The sequence below is a fragment of the Heloderma suspectum genome, chromosome 2, assembly GCF_057233095.1.
Source record: "Heloderma suspectum isolate Gila_16-S chromosome 2, 16-S_ref, whole genome shotgun sequence".
NCBI classification, from domain to species: domain Eukaryota; kingdom Metazoa; phylum Chordata; class Lepidosauria; order Squamata; family Helodermatidae; genus Heloderma; species Heloderma suspectum.
Genome location: NC_139459.1, coordinates 310,858,245 through 310,877,103, shown reverse-complemented (window position 1 = coordinate 310,877,103; position 18,859 = coordinate 310,858,245). Strand labels below are relative to the sequence as shown.

The 18,859-nt window shown below is 43.3% G+C and overlaps 1 protein-coding gene across 12 annotated transcripts in view; it reads right to left on the bottom strand.

Moving 5' to 3' along the window:
* RAD18 (RAD18 E3 ubiquitin protein ligase) overlaps positions 1-2,491 on the bottom strand; it is a 213,994-nt gene extending 211,503 nt beyond the window's left edge. For 11 of the 12 annotated variants that reach the window (XR_014788554.1, XR_014788553.1, XM_084840274.1 and 8 more), the window contains exon 1: positions 2,382-2,491. Coding sequence is in view for 9 of the 12 variants with exons in the window: in XM_084840274.1 (XP_084696400.1) it covers positions 2,382-2,432 (51 nt within the window). In the remaining 3 variants the exon portion in view is untranslated. Of the gene's footprint in view, positions 1-2,014; positions 2,344-2,381 lie in introns of those variants that run through there. The other variant, XM_084840276.1, reaches the window with a different exon arrangement.
* Between the last annotated feature and the right edge of the window lie 16,368 nt (positions 2,492-18,859).

Sequence of the window (18,859 nt, the reverse complement as noted above, 5' to 3'; positions counted from 1 at the left end):
GAAATGCTGGTACAACACATCCAATGTGTCATCTGACGGCCTCCTTCCCCGCTCCGCCTTCCCATGGCTAGACAGCCGCAATCAGCTGTCTAGCCGCAAATGCAGGGCAGGAGAAGCACGGAGGGAACGATCCCCTCCATGCTTCTCCTGCCCTGCATTGGATAGGTGGTCCGCTCCAAGTTCGGAGGCGTCTGCCTACCCCTAAATCGTCAAGCACTGTATGAAACATAAAAATAAAGACAGGCTCTGTACAAACACATTTCTCAGGAAATACTGTTTGATTCCTGTTTTTTGCTTTCTAAGGATAGAAAAGGTTTAGCATGATGCCCCATCTGATTAGTAGGGGCGAAGCCTGGAACCACTTGAATGCCTTTTTAAAAATGTGCAAGCTGCACAAGAGGAGCCAAGTGGTGGGGAACAAGCTGTGTGAACTAGCACACTTGCTCATTCTTGATAACCCAGGATTTAAAAAATAACCTGGGTTCCCATGACATGTGAACCGGTCCATTCCTATTTGTAAAGAGTATCCCCATTTAGACATTTTCATCCACACTTTGACACCATGCAGGGAGGAGGGAGTGGGAACATGTTTGCAGGCCCTGACCACCCCCACCTCCCCCACAACATCTGCAAAGGAATCGCTGTAAGGGGCAACCCTACACTCATACAGCTGGGACCCCAATCATGCAGGGTGCCTTCCCCAGTCACATGAGAATCTATATGTGCAGCTGGGACCCCAATCATGCAGGGTGCCTTCCCCAGTCACTTGAGAATCTATATGTGCAGCTGGGACCCCAATCATGCAGGGTGCCTTCCCCAGTCACTTGAGAATCTATATGTGCAGCTGTATCTGTACAGAGCCACCACTGCTGCCTGCTTCCAGACTTTCTGCTGAACATGTGGGCATCAGGAACATGTGATGGCACAGGCAGGACTGGCGGAGCGCTGTACCTCTCCCTCATTCATGCACAGTGTCAGTGTTCATGGGGAAATGTCTGCACAGGGCTAGTATGTTATCAGAACTAGGATAGCACGCTGATCAATTGACTAGTCAAATACTGTCACTCAGCCAGTCAATTTAGAAAGACTTATTTGATCCAATGGCGTCACATATTCCAAGAATACCACTACGTCGATGGCAGCATACTCCCCCTCCCCCACCGCTTATGGTGCCATTTAAGAGCAAAGAGAGGAGTGGGGCAGCTTGCCTCTTAGCACTACAGCAGTCAGGGTCAAACCTAGCAGCGTAGCAACATTTTTTCCCACTGACAACTTATGACAACTGCAGGCATCTCCAAACAGATGCATAAGCAGTCATCAGCAGCAGTTGTCACTGCCTAGTGAATAAAGTATTTCAATATGACCAGGCAGAAACTTAGAGAGCAACATTGGTCTATCAACAGGCACAACTACTAGAGAGGCAGTGGGGGGAGGGGTGATGGAATGCAGTATCCTGGAAGAGGACATTTTGCAGTGTAGCTTATTAATAGCTGGATTTGGCACTGTTTTCAAGGTTTAAACTTCATATAACGTCATGTTTATTTTTATTTTGTGCATCACTTTTCTTTATTAACATACCTAGCTGAGAATTAATTCTACACATACATCATAACTCCTGTGCTGCTTTCCTTAATTCTTGTTGTCGTGATGCCTGTTATTTTATCTTCTGCTGCGTTTCATGTATTGTTTTATTTGCAGCTTCTGATCTAATGTACAATAAGAGTACAAATGAAAGCTATATACATCACCCTGAGAGCTGTGGGGCAGCCTTCCAGAACCTGGCACCCTCCAGATATGTTGGGCTGTAACTCCCATAATTCCTAGGCAGTAAGCTGGGAATTATGGAAGTTGTAGTCCAACACAGCCGGAAGGGACCAGGTTGGGGAAGGCCGATATAGGGCGACTAATACATCCTATAAATAAATAAATAAATAAATCTGTCACCCATGAGTGACAACCGATCTGAGGATCACAGAGAGCCACTTCCCCACTTTACTACCTTACAGAGAGATACCTTTTAAGCGGCGGCTCAAGCTGGAGCTCTCGTGCGTGGAAAGCACCACCTCTCCCCTTGAGAAGTCTACGCTTCAAGGCAGAGCTTTCCAGAAGCGACACCACCCAGGCTTCAGCCTGCCTCCAAGATACGCCCTCCTGTCCTGGCAGCCCCTCCCTCTAGTCCCAAACATTATGGGGCTACCGACGACTCCTCAGCGATGAGCGGAAAGCATTCTGCACATACTCAGGGGCACTCTTCCGCATCGGTGCGTCATCTGCTTAACGATGACAGCCATCCTGGAACTGAATTGCAGTTCTAGGTCTGTTATGCCGCCACTGCTGCGCTGCGCACTAGGCTGGGCTTCCTTCCGCCTCCCTCTACTTACCTTCAGCGGGACAAGGCGCTCAGGCCATTGGGATTCAGCCGAGGCAGACATGACGCCCACCCGGCGCTGCCAGAACTTCGCTACCGAGCTCCAAATCACCCGCGTTCTCCGCTTTCCGGGACTTCCTGGAAGCAAACAAAAAACTCACATCCGGGGCTGTCGCGGAGCCTGTTGGGTACTGTAGTCTCTCTGGCCAAAGCACTAATGGTAGGCTACAAAGCCTCTTCCCAAAGGCTGGAAGTAGCTTCTGTAGTAAGTAAGGCCCCGTGTAGTTCTGACTGCAGGGCCATTTCATTGTATAGAAACATTCCTCATGTTCCTCTTCCCCAACCGGGTGCCCTCCAGATGTGTTGGACTATGGCTCCCATCCTCTCCAGCCAGCATAGGAAATGGAAATAGTTTTCTGGGAAGTCAGCCAGCAGAATTCTCCTAGCAAGCCTGTTTACAAGAAAGAGCCCTGGAGGACAACCTTACCCTTTTTGGGTGCTTCCAAACAGAAGCTTCCTAGGAACAGCTTCCTAGCGCTGCCAATCAAAACGAATTGTGCAGCTGTGCTGTCTTTTCTTCCTGAACAGGTTTTTTTTTCTGATTAAAAAAAAGATGGAAGAAGTGGTGGGAAAACACTGGAGGGGTACAATATGAAGATGATGGCTTCTGGTCCTCCTGCAAAATTCTATGAATGAGGAAGAACAATTGCACAATAAAAACCTGGGGATTGCATAGGGGTGGGAGGGTGACATCTAGTAGTGCTTGAACTCCTGTTGGAAACATGGGAAGCTGCCTTATACCCAGAGTGCATCCAGACAGTGTTTTTATTGTACAATTGTCTTGTGTCACTCACAGAATTTTTCAGGGAGTCCAGACAACGCTGACTTCAATTTGTAACCCTCCTGTGTTTTCCCAGAGCTGCTTTCATCCTTTTTCTTATAGTTGAAATGTTTGCTTTAAAATTCACTGATAATGATGTAAACAGCCACTAGTGAAACGGGGCTTTTTCCATTTCTAATTTAAGTGGGGCACTTCTCTCCACTCAATATTGCATAGAATCTATTATTGATAGCGTCCCACCATTCCTGACCCATTCACCCCTTCCCAAGTCTTGTGAAATAAATGCTGTTGTTAAAAAGACCTGTTGTCACTATGAAGGTGAAAGATACATGACAGTACTACATGTCAATGGGTAGTATCCAATGTTAGTCCTACACAGAGTAGACCCATTGAAATCAATGGGAGCTAAGTTAGCTGTGACTGATGTAAGTCTGATTCATTTCAATGAGTCTACTCAACATAGGACTAACATTGGATACTACCCTACAACTTGAGCATTTCACCCACTCCTCCCTAATCTTTCTTATGTGCATTTCATCACTCCTCTGAAGGCTTGCACAATTTGACTGTTTATTTATTCAATACATTTATATCCTGCTTTTCTGCTTCTCATAAAACATCTGGACACAAAGCATCACACATATGCACACATACAAACACAGCACTATCAAAATTGAGGAAATTAAGCCATGTTTGCAGTTTTTGAGAACAGAACACATGTATTAACTACCTACTTCAAGGAGGCCAGTTTGAAAAATAAGTTTTTTAAGCTTTCCTAAAGGCCTGCACCAAATGTGTAAGGTGCAAAGCAGCAGGAAGGGAGTTCCACAATTGAGGGGCCGTACCATGAAAGCCCTGCCTCTTATACTCAGGAGTCTAGCTGTTCTAACTAGTGGGTACATGAACAGAGCCTACTATTAGATGATTCTATGATTCTACAAGTATACGGGCAGGAAACATGCATTAGATTGCACCCTTGATTGCTTAGATGGTGCAAAATTCTACTAAATGCCTCAACACGTGTATCATCAGAATACGCTATACAGTTCCTGTTTTTTTAATTTTCTATGTCCAGCAGGGAACTTTAAAGTTTTACATAATAATATTCGTCTAAATCCAGAGTGCAAGAGCATATAATGGATAAAAATGAAGCCAATTACTGTTTTTCCACTCTGCCTTTTGGACACAACCATTGATGTACAAAAAGGCACTGGAAAGATTTTATTTAAAGAGACGTCATTTATCATTTCCATTGCAATTGTATTTCCCTGTTGGCTGGTATTTTTAAGAGAAGTCAGGACAGATCTGAAAATACAGTCTAATCTCCCCGCCCCCCTTTCCAGGAAGAAGCCAAAGAAACCATTTATGTCGAATTCTCTCAGTGCATTTAGCTGGAAAAAACCTTGGAAGCTGATAGTCTAGCTGTTTGTCTAGGCCAGGGGTGAGGAATCCCAGGTCTAGGCAGTCTTCCCCAATCTAGTGTCCTTCAGATATTTTGGACTACAATTCCCATCACCCCTTGAGCTAGCATGGCCAGTGGGTGTGGATGATGGGAGCTTCATCATATTTGAAGGCACCAGGTTAGGAAAAGCAAGTCTCGGGAGATGCATGTTTAGACAGGAAAAACTGTGCATGTTTAGACAGGAAAAAGTCCTATACCTCCCAACATGCCTCAGCCAGCCATGATGTAGATTGCTATCCTTTGATGTAGATTGAAATTCTCAGACTTTCCTTGCTTCCATCCTTCCTTCCTTCTCCACCGGTAGTAAGTGTTCCTTTTTTCTGAACAGTGCAACTATAATGGCCGCACTCAACCTTTACTTCAGAGACTTATTTTTTTCCAAAGAGCTATGAACTCCCAATACATTATTTGCTTTTGAAGCAGCAGCGTGTGTTTCTTTCTATAGCACTTGCCTTGCACCAGTTACACGCTGAAACTACACTTCTATAACTTACCAAACAAATATAACTCTAATAGCAAGCACTGGAGCAGGCTGGTGGGCATGGAGGCCCACCAGGGACAGGTTGCCCAGGGCCCCCAGAAATCTGGATCTGGGCCTGCTGGGAAGTTTTTAAAAGCAGAGCCACATACAACCCATTGCTCTAGTCTTAACTTGGAGGTTACCAGGGCATGGATAACTATAGCGGGCGTCTGTTCGGTAGGGGTTGCAGCAGGCCACTTGGGCCTCTCATAATGGAGTTGAATTAATGATCATCCCCCAGACTGCAAACATGATCCTTCAACAAGAGTACAACCTGTACCAGAACAGGTCGACTACTACCTCCCTGGACAGGGGAAGACAAGTAGGACAGCACTATTGCACAGGGTATTTGGTTGGCCACTGTGTGAACAAAATGCTGGACTAGATAGACCTCTTACGTTCTTATGCACAGTCTCTCAGCCCCAACTCCAAACCTGCAATAGGGGGCTGGCAATAATACTAGTCTACCTTGCAGGACTATAACAAGGATTTCTGAAATTAGGTATGTGACATGCATTGAACATTCTAAAGTGCTGTATTCATTTTTAATATTGTTCCTTTGCCCTCTTCTGTTCTTCATGCAAATCTTTTACTTCAAGTGACACCATTCAGAATATAAATGTCAGATTACAGCAGGATTTTCCAGCCAGCTCATTTTATAGGCAGCTGTACAAAACTGGAGCTTCCCTTATACAGAATGTACTTCTTCATAGGCTTCTGGGTATTCTGCTATCAGCCAGACATCTATGAATAGTTCATTAAACTAGCACTCATATTTATTCCCCTCCAGGGTACAGAGGGAACTACAAACATGCTGTCATTTTTGATAGCAGCCTCACACTCTCAATATGTTCCCATGGAACCGGAATGTAAGTTTTTTCAGCAATTCTAATGGCATTTTCAACATGTCTTCCTGTAAACCTTAAACTGATTACAGTGGCTACTGCAGGACAAGTAAACATCTGACAATCCATCTTCTCTGTGACCTCAGCAGTCTTAACTCTTCAGTATGTTTCCATTCCTTTTATTTTGGATGGTAAGGAAGCCATCTCACCATCTTTGTACAGACTCTCTGTACAGACATATGGAGGGAGCAATCCTGTGGCCACTAGTCGGCTAGACAGCCATAGGATATCTTGTTTTCTGGGAACTGACCTTGGAGCCCACGGTCTGAGGTCAGTTCCCAGAAAACCGAACTTCCCCCCTTCCACGCTGCCTCCTCACAAGATGAGTGCGGAGCGACCAAAACGGGGCGTTCCAGAGGCCGTTCCAGGGCAGGGAGGGTGGAAATGTCAGTACGACACATCCAAAGTGTCATCCAGCAGCCTCCTCCCCCGCTCCGCTGTCCCACTGCTAGACAGCCAAAATCGGCTGTCTAGCCGAAAATGCAGGGCAAGAGAAGCGCGGAGGGAACGATCCCTCCATGCTTCTCCTGTCCTGCATTGGATAGGCAGTCCCCTCCGAGTTCAGAAGCAGCCGCCTATCTGCATAGGATTGTGCCCTTAGAGACCTTGTCCAAGGTCATCCTAGCTGCCATCCAATTTACTTCCAAATGCATCATAATGTTATACATACCAAAGAACCACAATAGACTGTTCTTTCTTATACAATTCCTCCTGCCTGGTAAACTGTATGGTGCCCCAGGTTTAAAGGCCATCCCAGGTTGAAAAATACAGACCTGCTGTATTGGTAATTGGCATTGCTTTGGCCAAAATGTCTCCATATAGCTCATACCAGTAATTTCTACAGATCGTTACATTCTGAGCACCTCTCGGTCTTAATCGTTGTGCCATTACAGTCATAAGCATGCACCCTGCCATTAAGCACTTAGCATACTTTACTTTCATTAGACATCTGTTTGTGCACAGTGTACTAGTTCATACTGAACTTGTGCACTGACTGAATGTCCACTTACCCTGATATAGGCAGCAGATCCACAGGGCAAGATACATGTTGCGCACTCAACTATAGCAGTGAGATAGAATGAGGATTACCCAGTGGCCCAAATGAAACCATAAAACATAGGGTGATGCTTCTACATCATGCTTCCCAGAGTGCTCAAAATAAGCACCGCAGCCTGATCCTATGTGCTCTGACTTGGGAGTAAGTCTATTGCATTGAGTGGAGTTTAATTCTGAGTCAACTTGCTGTGAGACCCCTCCCTGCCCTGGCTGGCTGTGCAGGGTTGCCTCAAGTCCATTGAATCCAGGGTTCAGTAAGGAATGTGAAGGAATCAGAAAAAAGGCACATGGATGGATAGGAAACATAGATTCGTGGGTGGAGAATTTCCAGACAACATTACATTCTGAGCACTTCTCAGTCTTAATCGTTGTGCCATTACATCTGCTTGTACACAACATACTTGTTCATACGGAACTTCTGCATTGACCCTAGATAGGCTAGGGGTCAATAGGCAGGAGATCCATCCACAGGGCAGAATATATGTGGGAGAAAAGGGACATTGTGCAGAGAAGAAAGGGGCAGCTCTTGCATAAGGTAGCAGGAGTTGGTTATGTTGGGGAAGTAAGGTGAAAGTCACACTGGATGCATGTGGAGGATAAAGGCGTGTTGGAGAGGAAACGAGTAGAAGTGGCAGTTCAAGCGTATTTGTTTCCTGAGCTTCAAGGGATCAACAAATGCACTTGCCAGTTTGCCATTGATGAGCACTTCTTTTAACCTGGCAAGCGCCTCGTCAGGGAGCATTGCTGTACTCCTCCTCAGTGTGGAAAAGAGCAAGGACTTTCTCTAACAGCTTGCCAACCCTTGGAAAGCAGTTAAACCTTTTGCTTGTGGAGTGTTTCTGAGATGCAGAAAACAGGGATGTAACCCCACCCCGCTCAGTTGCCCTGAGCCATGTTAAAAAAAAACAAAAAAAAGTCCCTGCCCCTCCCTCTGCTTGTTGTGGCAAGTACAAATCTTGGCTGACTACCAAAGCCAGCCAAAATTTCTAGACCCCTGCTGAAATCACATTCAAGTTTCAACAGCTCATTCACAGATTAGTAGAATATGTTTTTAAAGGGAGGGGGGAGTAATTTTGGTTGGGGGGGAAATACTACTTTATGAAAATAATGTTTTTATTTCATATCATTATTTGAAAACAGTTTCCATTCTCATTCCAAATGTGTTCTTGCATTCAAAATAAGAATTAACCCTCACTGATGAATTTCTTTTATATAAAGTGTTTTCATCGCTGAATTTCATATTATAAATGTTTGAGTCTTTGCTGTGAAATGTATTAATATTTCTACAATTTCATTACAATTTCCAGAAGATAAGGACTTATCTTTTCCTTCATTTTCCCCCCAAATAACTATAATGAAAAAACATAGCATTAACATTTACCCTGAAGGCAGATGGCAAACTGAGGAGATGCTACCGACACCACAATTCACATCTTTTGAAAGAAAGCCTATCAGACATATTTGTGAAATCAAATGTGAATGATGCATTAGATAAGTGATCTGTGTTTACATCAGAGGATGTTCCAGAGATTTCATAAACTGCTGCTTTGAGGAGGACAATGAGGACAAGGATGAGGAGGAATATGCAATAGCCCAGCATTTCATCGGTAGCTCTCTTACTATATTTTTAAAAAATATTTTATCCTTGCTTATATCCACCCTATAAGGCAAATCACATAATCCCATTTAAAATACTATATGATATGAATGATTGGTTTGCAGTTAAGTTCTGCCATCTAGGAACTGCCACATACATGATATTACTATAGAAACACTACTTAGTGCATGAAATACATCCACCAGACATAACCAGGGTCAGTGACACATCCATCCATTAGACCAAGGATGCTAGTGCGGGTGCAAAAATAATGGCTGGGCTACTTTGGGGAGTCTTCTCCTTAAATACAATAGGGATGGATTGGAGCAAGGCAGTCTCCACTCCAGTTCCAGCCCAAGGCTGAATATTTGATATAGGGGGCAACACGGAAGATAATGTAACCAATGACTGAGCCCACCTTAAGTGTCTCTGTTAGTTGTGCCACCCCCCTCCACCCCAACCAGGTGTAAATTTGTCACTACCCACTATGGGCATAAAGAAAAAGGAGACCTTTTCAATATGCCAAGAAGCATCAATGGGCAGAATGCATATTTCACATCCCTGCTGAGCAGCCTACGCAATCATATTGCTGCTATATATACTTCAAACCAGAATATTATATCCTTCTAGTACCTTAAGAAGCCGTTTGTAGATTTAGTTTGAGAATGTTTCAAAAGCCAAACGCTACCATGTGTGTTCGCTCGTTATTTTTTTAGGATGTTCCATTTCAAACTTTTTCAAGCCAAATCCCCCAACAACTTCTGGAATCAAGGGGAATTCAAAGAGCCACCTTGGTATTCTTTGCAAGGAGAGATTTCTGATAATGAATGTCGGGGGGGGGGGCAAAGTTAAGAATACAACCTGCCCCTAAGGTCTGTGAGCAGATACATACTCTGTGACAATGAAATCTAAGAATGCTTCCAAAATTCTGAAACAAATTTCTTCCCAGATTTTGGTGTTCCAAATTTCCTAGTGTTGTTTCTGAAATGGAAACAATGCATTAGGACAGGAGATCCTTGCACCCTAATCAATCACATATTTACTTTATTATCTGTCTGTGACCACTATTATATTTATGATCTTCTGGCCATAGTTCATTAAGTTCACAGTTTCACTGCCTCTAATAGTGAATTCAGTGGCTGAGTGCAAAAAGGATGGGTCGCTGAGAAACAAAATGGGTCACTGAGAAACAAGAAGGAGCCAGTGCCGTGGTACAGGAACTCCAAAGTGTGCCCATGTACAAAATATCTTGTTTTACTGATTGCATGTAAGCCACTCTAGGGTCCGTTTTGGCTAAGGAGCAGGATAATAAATAAATAAATAAATAAATAAGAGGCAGAGGGCACTTAAGGAAGGATGTTCAGTGGCCAAAAATGCTGAGTATCTATTGGGGCAGGAGATGAAAAACTGTCAGGGAGGGAGAATGGAATGGAGTATCCTGGAAGATAGCCTAGCATGGCTGGAGGGAACTCTGCACAGGAGCACTCCACACGGCAACATTTTATTTCAGATCCCACTGATTAGTATATATATTAGAATAATAAATAGCTATAAATAGTCTAAAACCTGAACTACATTTATTTATGTATGCATTTATTGAACTTTTGAACCTCCTAGTCCATAGCTTCATTTTAAAAAGGTGTGATGTGTGTGTTTATACCAGTGATTTACTACACCTTTTCTCTTGGATATCTCTTGCCCCTGCTTCTTTACCAGTAATAGCTTGATATTAAAGCTGTAATTAGGGCTGTGCACCACTTCAGTCTGAAACCTGAATAACAAGTCAAAGCGGGCTGCTTCAGAGGTGCCTCCATGTGATACAAAGCAGAGCAGAATAGCAAAGAGGCACTCCGGAGCGAAGCAGCTTGTATTCGAAGTGCCTTGTCTGACTCAGTGTTTTGTTCTGAACAACCCAGACAGCCTGGCTCCAAAAGTATCAACTTGAAAAAGTTCAGCCAGGGGTTGAGGAGGAGGGAGGGGAGGAGGAGGAGGGTGGGAGCTTTGGGGAATGGAAATTCTAGTTGCCAAATCAGGGCTGAACATAACCCAACACTCTCCAATCAGAGACAGTGGTGGAGGAGGAGGAAAGATTGAATAACTGGAGAAAAATGGCTGCATTTCAGAGAAAGAGATCATTCTGGTGGTGTTACTTAGGGATGTGAGAAGTGAGAACCCATCCCTGTTCATGTTCTCAAGATGCCCCTCCCAGCTCCTACTCCAGTCGCTGGTCCCTCCGCCTCCACTGTGACCACCATGTTTTTAAAAAACATAGCGATCGGAAGTCTATGTGTGCACATAGACTTGTAATCAAAAAGCGCTGTGAATCTTGAGTATATGGGCGATTGACAGCACTTTTTGTATATACGTCTATGTGTGAGCATAGCCTTATACGCAGAAAGCACTGTGCATCGCCCAGGCAAAAGGAGGAGGCGGCGAGGCATCTCCTTCTCATGAGCAGGAGATGGCTAGCAGTGTGTGTGGGGGGTGCGATGCACCTCTTTCTCCTCCTACCTGGTTGTCTCTCAAAGACAGCCAACCAGCAGCACAACACATGCCCCACAGCTTGCTAGCTGTCTCCTCCTCGTGAGCAAGAGAGGGCTAGCAGTCCTTGGGGGTGTTTCCACCAGCAATATACCCCCTCAATTAACAAGGTACAGTGCCCCTTCGTTATAGAGATCCTGCTGGTTAAAATGGGGGCTGCTTTCATCTTTGTGTTGGAAAAAAGTAAAACAAAGATCCATGAAATCAAAAGAGGTCCTCATGATTTCATATGATTTTTAAAGGGGAGACTCCCAAAAGCACCATCCAACCACAGAGCACATCTGTCTCCTTAGAGTAAAGCGGAAAAATCATAATCCGCCACTCGTGGGTGGAGCAATAATGCAAAAACAGGGATCCTCTTGATTTCATATGATTTTTACAGAGCAAATCCCCCAAACCACCATCAGATCACAGAGCACATCTGCCTCCACGGACTGAACCAGAAAAATCACAGATCCACCACTTGTGGGTACAGCCACGGTGCAAAAACAGAGATCTGAGGCAGGGATCCTCTTGATTTCATATGATTTTTCACACCATTTGAGGTGAAGCAGAAGGTCTGGGATCTGCTGGGGAGCAGCAGATCTGGGATTCTTAAGGTGCATACTTGGACAAAGATGAGTTCTGTGCTTTGATGGGGGGGGTTGGGCAGGGGGAACCCAATGTAAAAATTCAGATGATCCATAAAGAATTGAGCATCTTCTCCATGGCTTTATAACATGACAGTGCTATGAATCCCCAAAATCTATGTTTTTTGTCACTCAACCCATGGAGATAGATGTGCTCTGTGATATGATGGTGTTCGGGGGTATCTTTCTTGTAAAAATCCTGAGGATCCCTAAGGATCCTTGCCTCAAATCCAATTTTTTCCACTGTGGCTGCACCCACGAGTGGCAAATCTATGTTTTTTCTGGTTCAGTCCGTGGAGGCAGATGTGCTTTGTGACTGCATGGTGGTTCTGTGGGTCTCCCCTTTAAAAATCATGAAATCATGAGGATCCCTTTTTGATTTTATGGATCCTTGTCTTACCCAGTCCACTTTGTGTTTACTGCTGTCTTTCCCAGCACAAGCATATGTGTGTCTACTCAGAAGTAACTCCCATTGTGCTCAATGAGCCTTGCTCCTGAAATGCAGGGGCATCTGGACTTTCAGGGGAAAGGAGAAAGGGGGGGAGAAGGGGGAAGCCTCTCTTATTGGTTGAGCAGCCCCTGTCAGTCAGATGACAGTTCTCCAACCCCCACCCCCACCTGGACTATGTTCTGTGAAGCGATTTTTACTGCTCCGGTGCTCATGGAGCCCTGCATGGACCACATTGCAGCAAAGCTGATTCCGTTTCAAAAATCCAGTACTCCTCCATTAGCTTCTCCTTCTGTTGTCATGGAAACATGGCCATAGACAGCTGAGCAGGCAGGAGGAGGTGCAGCCCTGAGAGGTATGACTCTTTGCTTTTAGAGTTTTTGTGGAAAAACTCAAATTTCATCTGTCCCTAGCACAAAAAGTACTAGGCCAAACTGTCTGAAATTTGGCAGGTGGGATCCTCTCCACGTTGGCAGAGAAATATTTCATATATTTATCATGAAAACGGAAAAAGTTATGGCCATTCGTGTTTTCCCATGCAAGTCAGTGGGAAAACGCCCAAATCGAGTGGTCTGGATATCCGAATCTCACTTTGGATCCGAAACTGAGTCGAAGCGGAGCAGGTCTGAATCAGTCCAAGTTGAAGTGGGACTGATTTGGAGGGTCCAAAGCAGCATCCGAAGCAAAGCAGGGGGTCCGTGCACAGCCCTAGCTGTAATCCCATACACCTTTAGCTAGGAATAAGTTCCATTGAAATCAATGTGGCTTACTTCTGCATAGATATGTATAGGATTTAGGGATGCATGAATCAGCGAAAGTCGAGCTTGCCAAAGTTCTCTGAATTCCATCTTGAAGTTCATTCCGACTAGAGTCCGTATCAGATTGCAAGCTTTGTTTTTTTTCTTTTCGCACACAAATCTGTGGATATTTTTGTATTTTCCTAGATGTTTGCATCAACTGTGTGTGTCTTTGCAATGTACACATTCCTCTCCCATTGACTGAAGCGTATTTGTGCATATTTTTCAAAAATAAACAGTTTTTCATGTGCATTCATCAAATGTATGCATGGTGTCAAACACATGGGGTCCATGAATCACACTGCAAGCTCAGAAATTTATGGACTTTGACCACAGATTACATCCAAGGCCTGTTCAGTCTAGATGATGTGAACTGGGTAAAGCCTGATAAAAAATGAACTGAGATGAATTTCTCATACATCCCTCATAGGATTGCACTGTAAGTAACTATCGGAACATCCAGCAGTAGTTTAGTGCTCTTTATTCTAGAATGTTTTGCATTAGATGGTGCAGGGAGTTTTTATAAGCATACCACATTCATTAGAAATTTTTACAGTTAAAACAAACATATTCACATAACAGAAATGGGTTGCAAGAAATACCAGTTTCCTTCACAATTATTAGTATGATTGTATTGGGCATTGTATGCACGTGGAGGAAGTTCAAGTCTTATAAACAAAATGTTCTAAACAGGAATGTAGTATGAGATAATGATCATTTTGACTACTTTAATCTGAGCACAGATGAATGCATCATGTTACAAAGAGTAGGATTTTTCAAAACCACTGAAAAGTTTCAAAACCCTTATTATTCCAGTAGCAAATTTGATAATGGACAAAAATGATTACAATACCGTTCCAAGTGAACAGGGACAGCGGGCGGGGGGGGTGGGGAGGCTGTTACCATAAATGCTACCAGATGAGATACAATCTGCCAGGAAAATTATCAAGTCAGAAAACAAGAATTCTATTGATAAAACCACTGATGTACCCTGTCATGAACAATATGCCATACTTTACTACTTACATAGTCACAAGGCATTTTGCTCCTTGAAACAGACATCAAAATAGCTCCCTTCCCTATTCCGTCAAACATTCATTTTTAACTGTTTAATTTGAAGATTTTTCAGTTACAAAATAGTAAAATACAATAACCAATATGTCATTAACCAAGACATTTGGCACTCATTTCAAACATAACCGCCCATTTTCACTTACAGATTCTCTTTTCAGAGTCACCAGAGATCAAAGTTATTAAAAGTGTAACACATAACATATTACAATTCACAGATCTAAATATAAAAATGAGTTTAGCAGGCCTTTTCTACCCCCCCCCCGAGTCTACATATATTAGAAAAGTAGACCATTTCAAAAAATCATCCTTGAAATTTTGGGTGCAAAGCAGCCCTAATTTGCACAGACATTTTATCCATTATAAGCAATTCCTGTGGGTATTTCCATTGTGAAGCCAGCTGAAATTTGGCTACTGTTAACAAAAGGCCTATTAACTCACATTGTGTCTTTGGGATATTCTGTTTCTCTGTGTAACCCAACAAAATGGTTCACAGGTTCAAGGGGATCATATACCCTGTAATGGACTTTATATAACTAAGGATCCTTGCCGAGGATTGGATTACCTTTGGACATGACCACCAAATATGTAAATACAGAGGATGAGATGGCTAGATAGCATCACCGATACAATGAATATGAACTTGAGCACACTCCGGGAGAGAGCGGAGGACAGGAAGGCCTGGCGTGCTGTGGTCCATGGGGTCACGAAGAGTCGGACACGACTTAACGACTGAACAACAACAAGTCCAGCCTTCTCCACCCTAGCACACTGCAGATGTATTGGATAGCAACTCTCATAATTCCCAGCCATTGGCCATGCTGGCTGGGAATGCTGGGAGTTGCAGTAGAACACAGCTGGAGGGTGCCAGATTGGGGAAAGCTGCTCTAGTCAGCCCTTTTCCAACATTTATTAGAATATTTCTGCTTAATGTAATGCATTTTTACCAGGGTGTGATAATCTCTTTTCATTACTTGAAAAATGATTTCCCTTATATTGATGGACGGTGAAGAAAGGAAGGGATACATTCCAGATCTTTGTCCATATCTCTCACTTTCCTGCTCCCTCCACTTCCTTTGCTCATTTCATTTGATATGAAGGTTGCTTACCTTGGCAGTATGAATCCAGAAGTCTGTAACTAAATGACACAGCACCTTTGAAGTATATCTGTCTGCCAGCTATTAAACATTTAAAACTTATGAGGCTCCTGCAGACCTGGCAATAATTCCTTTTATCCTCATAACATAGGATAACTGTAACTATTGGAACCAGGGAATAAAATTCAAGTTAATTGTAGACTGGATGTCTTTTTGGATTAAAAAAACACATCACAGAATCTGTGAGCTTTACATCCATTTGGAAAGGGAAGAAGCCTGACACCCAGGTTCATTCATGGAGGATAAGGCTATCAGTGGTTATTTCCTTCCAGTAGGCCTCCTAAATAACAGTTTCAAGGGAATATGAGTGGGACGGTGCTATTGCATGCATGTCCTGCTTGTCAGCTTCCCACAGTCATCTGCCTGGCCAATGTGGCGACAGAATGCTGGACTAGATAGGCCTTTAGCCTGATCCAGCACAGCTGTTCTTCTGTTCTTAGGTTCAAAAAAATCTGTCCTAGAAAAGTTAAGAGTAAAGAAATACCTGAAGCAAGAATTTTTCTCCATTTAGCCTACAGAAGCAATGTTGTATTCAAATATGAGTTTTTGAACATTGTTTGTGCTCTACATTGGATTTTCATCCACATTACTTCCTCCAGCTTATAGCCCATACAGTAGTTGATCTTTCAAAGTCCAACCATTTATTTTGACTTGCTGACTCAGTCATAACAAGTATGGAGCACAATTGTATTGCTTCACAATTAAGTTGGAGATCAGATGCATTTAAATCACCCTTATTTACCGGCCTACAAAGTGTAACTCATGCCACCCTTGCTTTTTTTCTCAATATAAAATTAATCAAATAGCTCTTTGATCATTCACAGATCATTTCTTGGGAGTTATTACTGGAATTGTTAGTAAGTAAAACAATATTTTGGGAAGAATAACCCTTTTCAACACTTGTATTCTCATAAGCCATGATGACAAATTTAAATTTTCACATTCTTTCAGATACTTTTTAATAGAGTGACAGGGAAAGCAGCATCCTTTACCATCCCTTGTTTCAGCATCACTAAAATGTGTCACACTCCTCATTGTGAATGAACCATAAAGATTTCCTTCTACACTCCTAATGTGTGCAACCCATGTCTAAGAAGAAATCCTTCACACCAGATAAAGAGTCCTTGGCTGTTTCACACATCCCAACCAAAGATAAATGAGTTTGTACCTCACCAAAGAAATCAATCCATTACTTTGCATGCAGAGACTGACATATCCCTCTTACGCACAAGCCTAGACAAGGGTTGATCTGTGAACTGCCTTTCTGCAGCCCTTAGAGATTCATTTGTAATTTACAACCAAAGTTGAAAATAGAAACTTCTCTCACTTTCTTTTATAAGCTAATTTAGAATTAATATAGAGTACCCCTAACCACATCTCCCACACGCATGCTTAAAAAAATACACTCACCATAATAAGTCTGTATTTCAAAAGTAGAAAGTCTTTATAAGTGGCTTTAGAAATGCCTCATTACTATTCAAGATAATGTTGCAGCCTTAAATATATTCATAACAGTCCCATAGGCAAAAGGAACCTGAGCCTTTCCATTAACAGGTTGAGGAATGTGGAACACAGAGACCAGCACTGAATTTTCTGTGATGTCATGTGAAAAACTAGAAATGCTAACATCCAGAATTGTTCCATTACCTTTCTAAAGAATTGTTCTTTGTTATCGAGGCATAAGAAACGTCCTGTTTTCATGGTCCGCCTGTCGGTTCCTTAAACCCTGAAATCATACATCATTTTCCTTTACCATTTATTCAGCATTGTGCCCAATGCCCCTTGATGAGGGCATCCCCAAAACAAGCTCATAACTCTCCTTTAATCCATCATTTAAAGACGGGTTTTTCTGCACAAGAGGAATGTGTTACTTGGTTACAAATTTGACAATGAGGCATATAAAAGTGTAATTTCACATATGACCAAGATGCCTTTCCCTTTTCTTGAAGACTATGCCCTTAGCTCTAGATTGAAACATTATCTCCCAAATAAAAAATACATGGGATTCCACAGAGGAAGCATTGGTGATTAATGCGCTCCGCTGATCCTGCTTGCAAAATGCTGTAAGCAATTGATGGTGGAAGCACTAAACGAAAAATCAATATATACAAGGTAGCTGTCGCATACTGAATCCTAAGTAAACAGTGGGGCTGAATACAAATGTCTAATCTTGACTGGTGCATGTTTCTGGCTATATTTTGGATAAGAAACTGAGCTGTGTTACACGGTCACCTTTTTTTCTCCTATGTCACTTGAATTTAATTTTACAGTAGCCCTCGCTGCATTAGCAGAAGATCTATGAGAATTTAATAGAAGGAATGGGGCTCTGTGACAGAGCACATGCTTTGCATGCAGAAGGTCCCAGATTCCTGGCATCTCAGGTAGGTTGGCTGTCTGGAGAGCTGCTGCTTGTCAGAGTAGACCAGGGGTGGGCAGGTTTGGGGGATCTGGGGGCCATTTTTGCCCCCACAGATCCCCATCCCACTCCGTAGGGACCCCTTAAAAAAAAAAAAAAACATTGGCAGCCTACTACATACTGCTACAGAGTGCTAAAAGGGTCAAATTTAGCTTGAGAACAAGCTAAATTTGATCCTTGTAGCACTCTGTAGCGGTACAAGTGGTCAATTGTATTAAAAGCTGGTTAGAAGTGCAGAAGATTTAGCAGAGTCTGTACAACTTTCAAAAATGGATATCCCAGGGCCAAAACTTAGAAAAGGTCCTGTGTGTGGCCAGACTGGATGGCATCTTAAGGAAAATGACTCTTTGGTGCCCATCACTCACCCACACACCCCACACCCGTACCCACACACCTACACATTTAAATACCTTGTTTTTTAATTATATGTGTGACCATTCTGTGACTTTCATGCATGATTTGCACATTTGATTCATTGTTTTCATATAAGGTGATGTATTTGCATGCATGGATCTAATTACTATAACTAATTACAATAAGGTTGCCTTAGGGATTGCCTCACCCCCTATGTCCCTTGCCCATTCCTTGCGTTCCTCAGGAGTACTTCTGATGTCAGCTCCAGCACAAACTGTCTCACCACCTGAAGCCGGAAATAACATGTGCCACCACCACATCACACCCTTTTCCTGCCACCACATTGCACCCCATTTCTTTGCCCTGTGCCCCCCTTACTTTTGCCACCACTGCCACCCCAGTTCTACAGAGAGCTCCATAGCTAGAAGAAGCAGCCTAGGCAAGACCTCACGAGTGCCCCCAGCCACACCTTCCAGCTACATGGCTGTCCATGAGGAAAGGCAGAGCAGTTGGCAGGGCTCTCTAGAGCACCCACTAGAGGCACTGGTGGCGAGGGCATGGGGGACATGGTGCAATTTGCCACTCCTCCCACTCCACCGCCTGATGTGGGCACCTCACCATGCTTCATGGGTGGACCGGCCCTGTCTGACAATGCCACATGCTCTTGAGGTTCATCTCAGGAGTACCTGTAATAAAG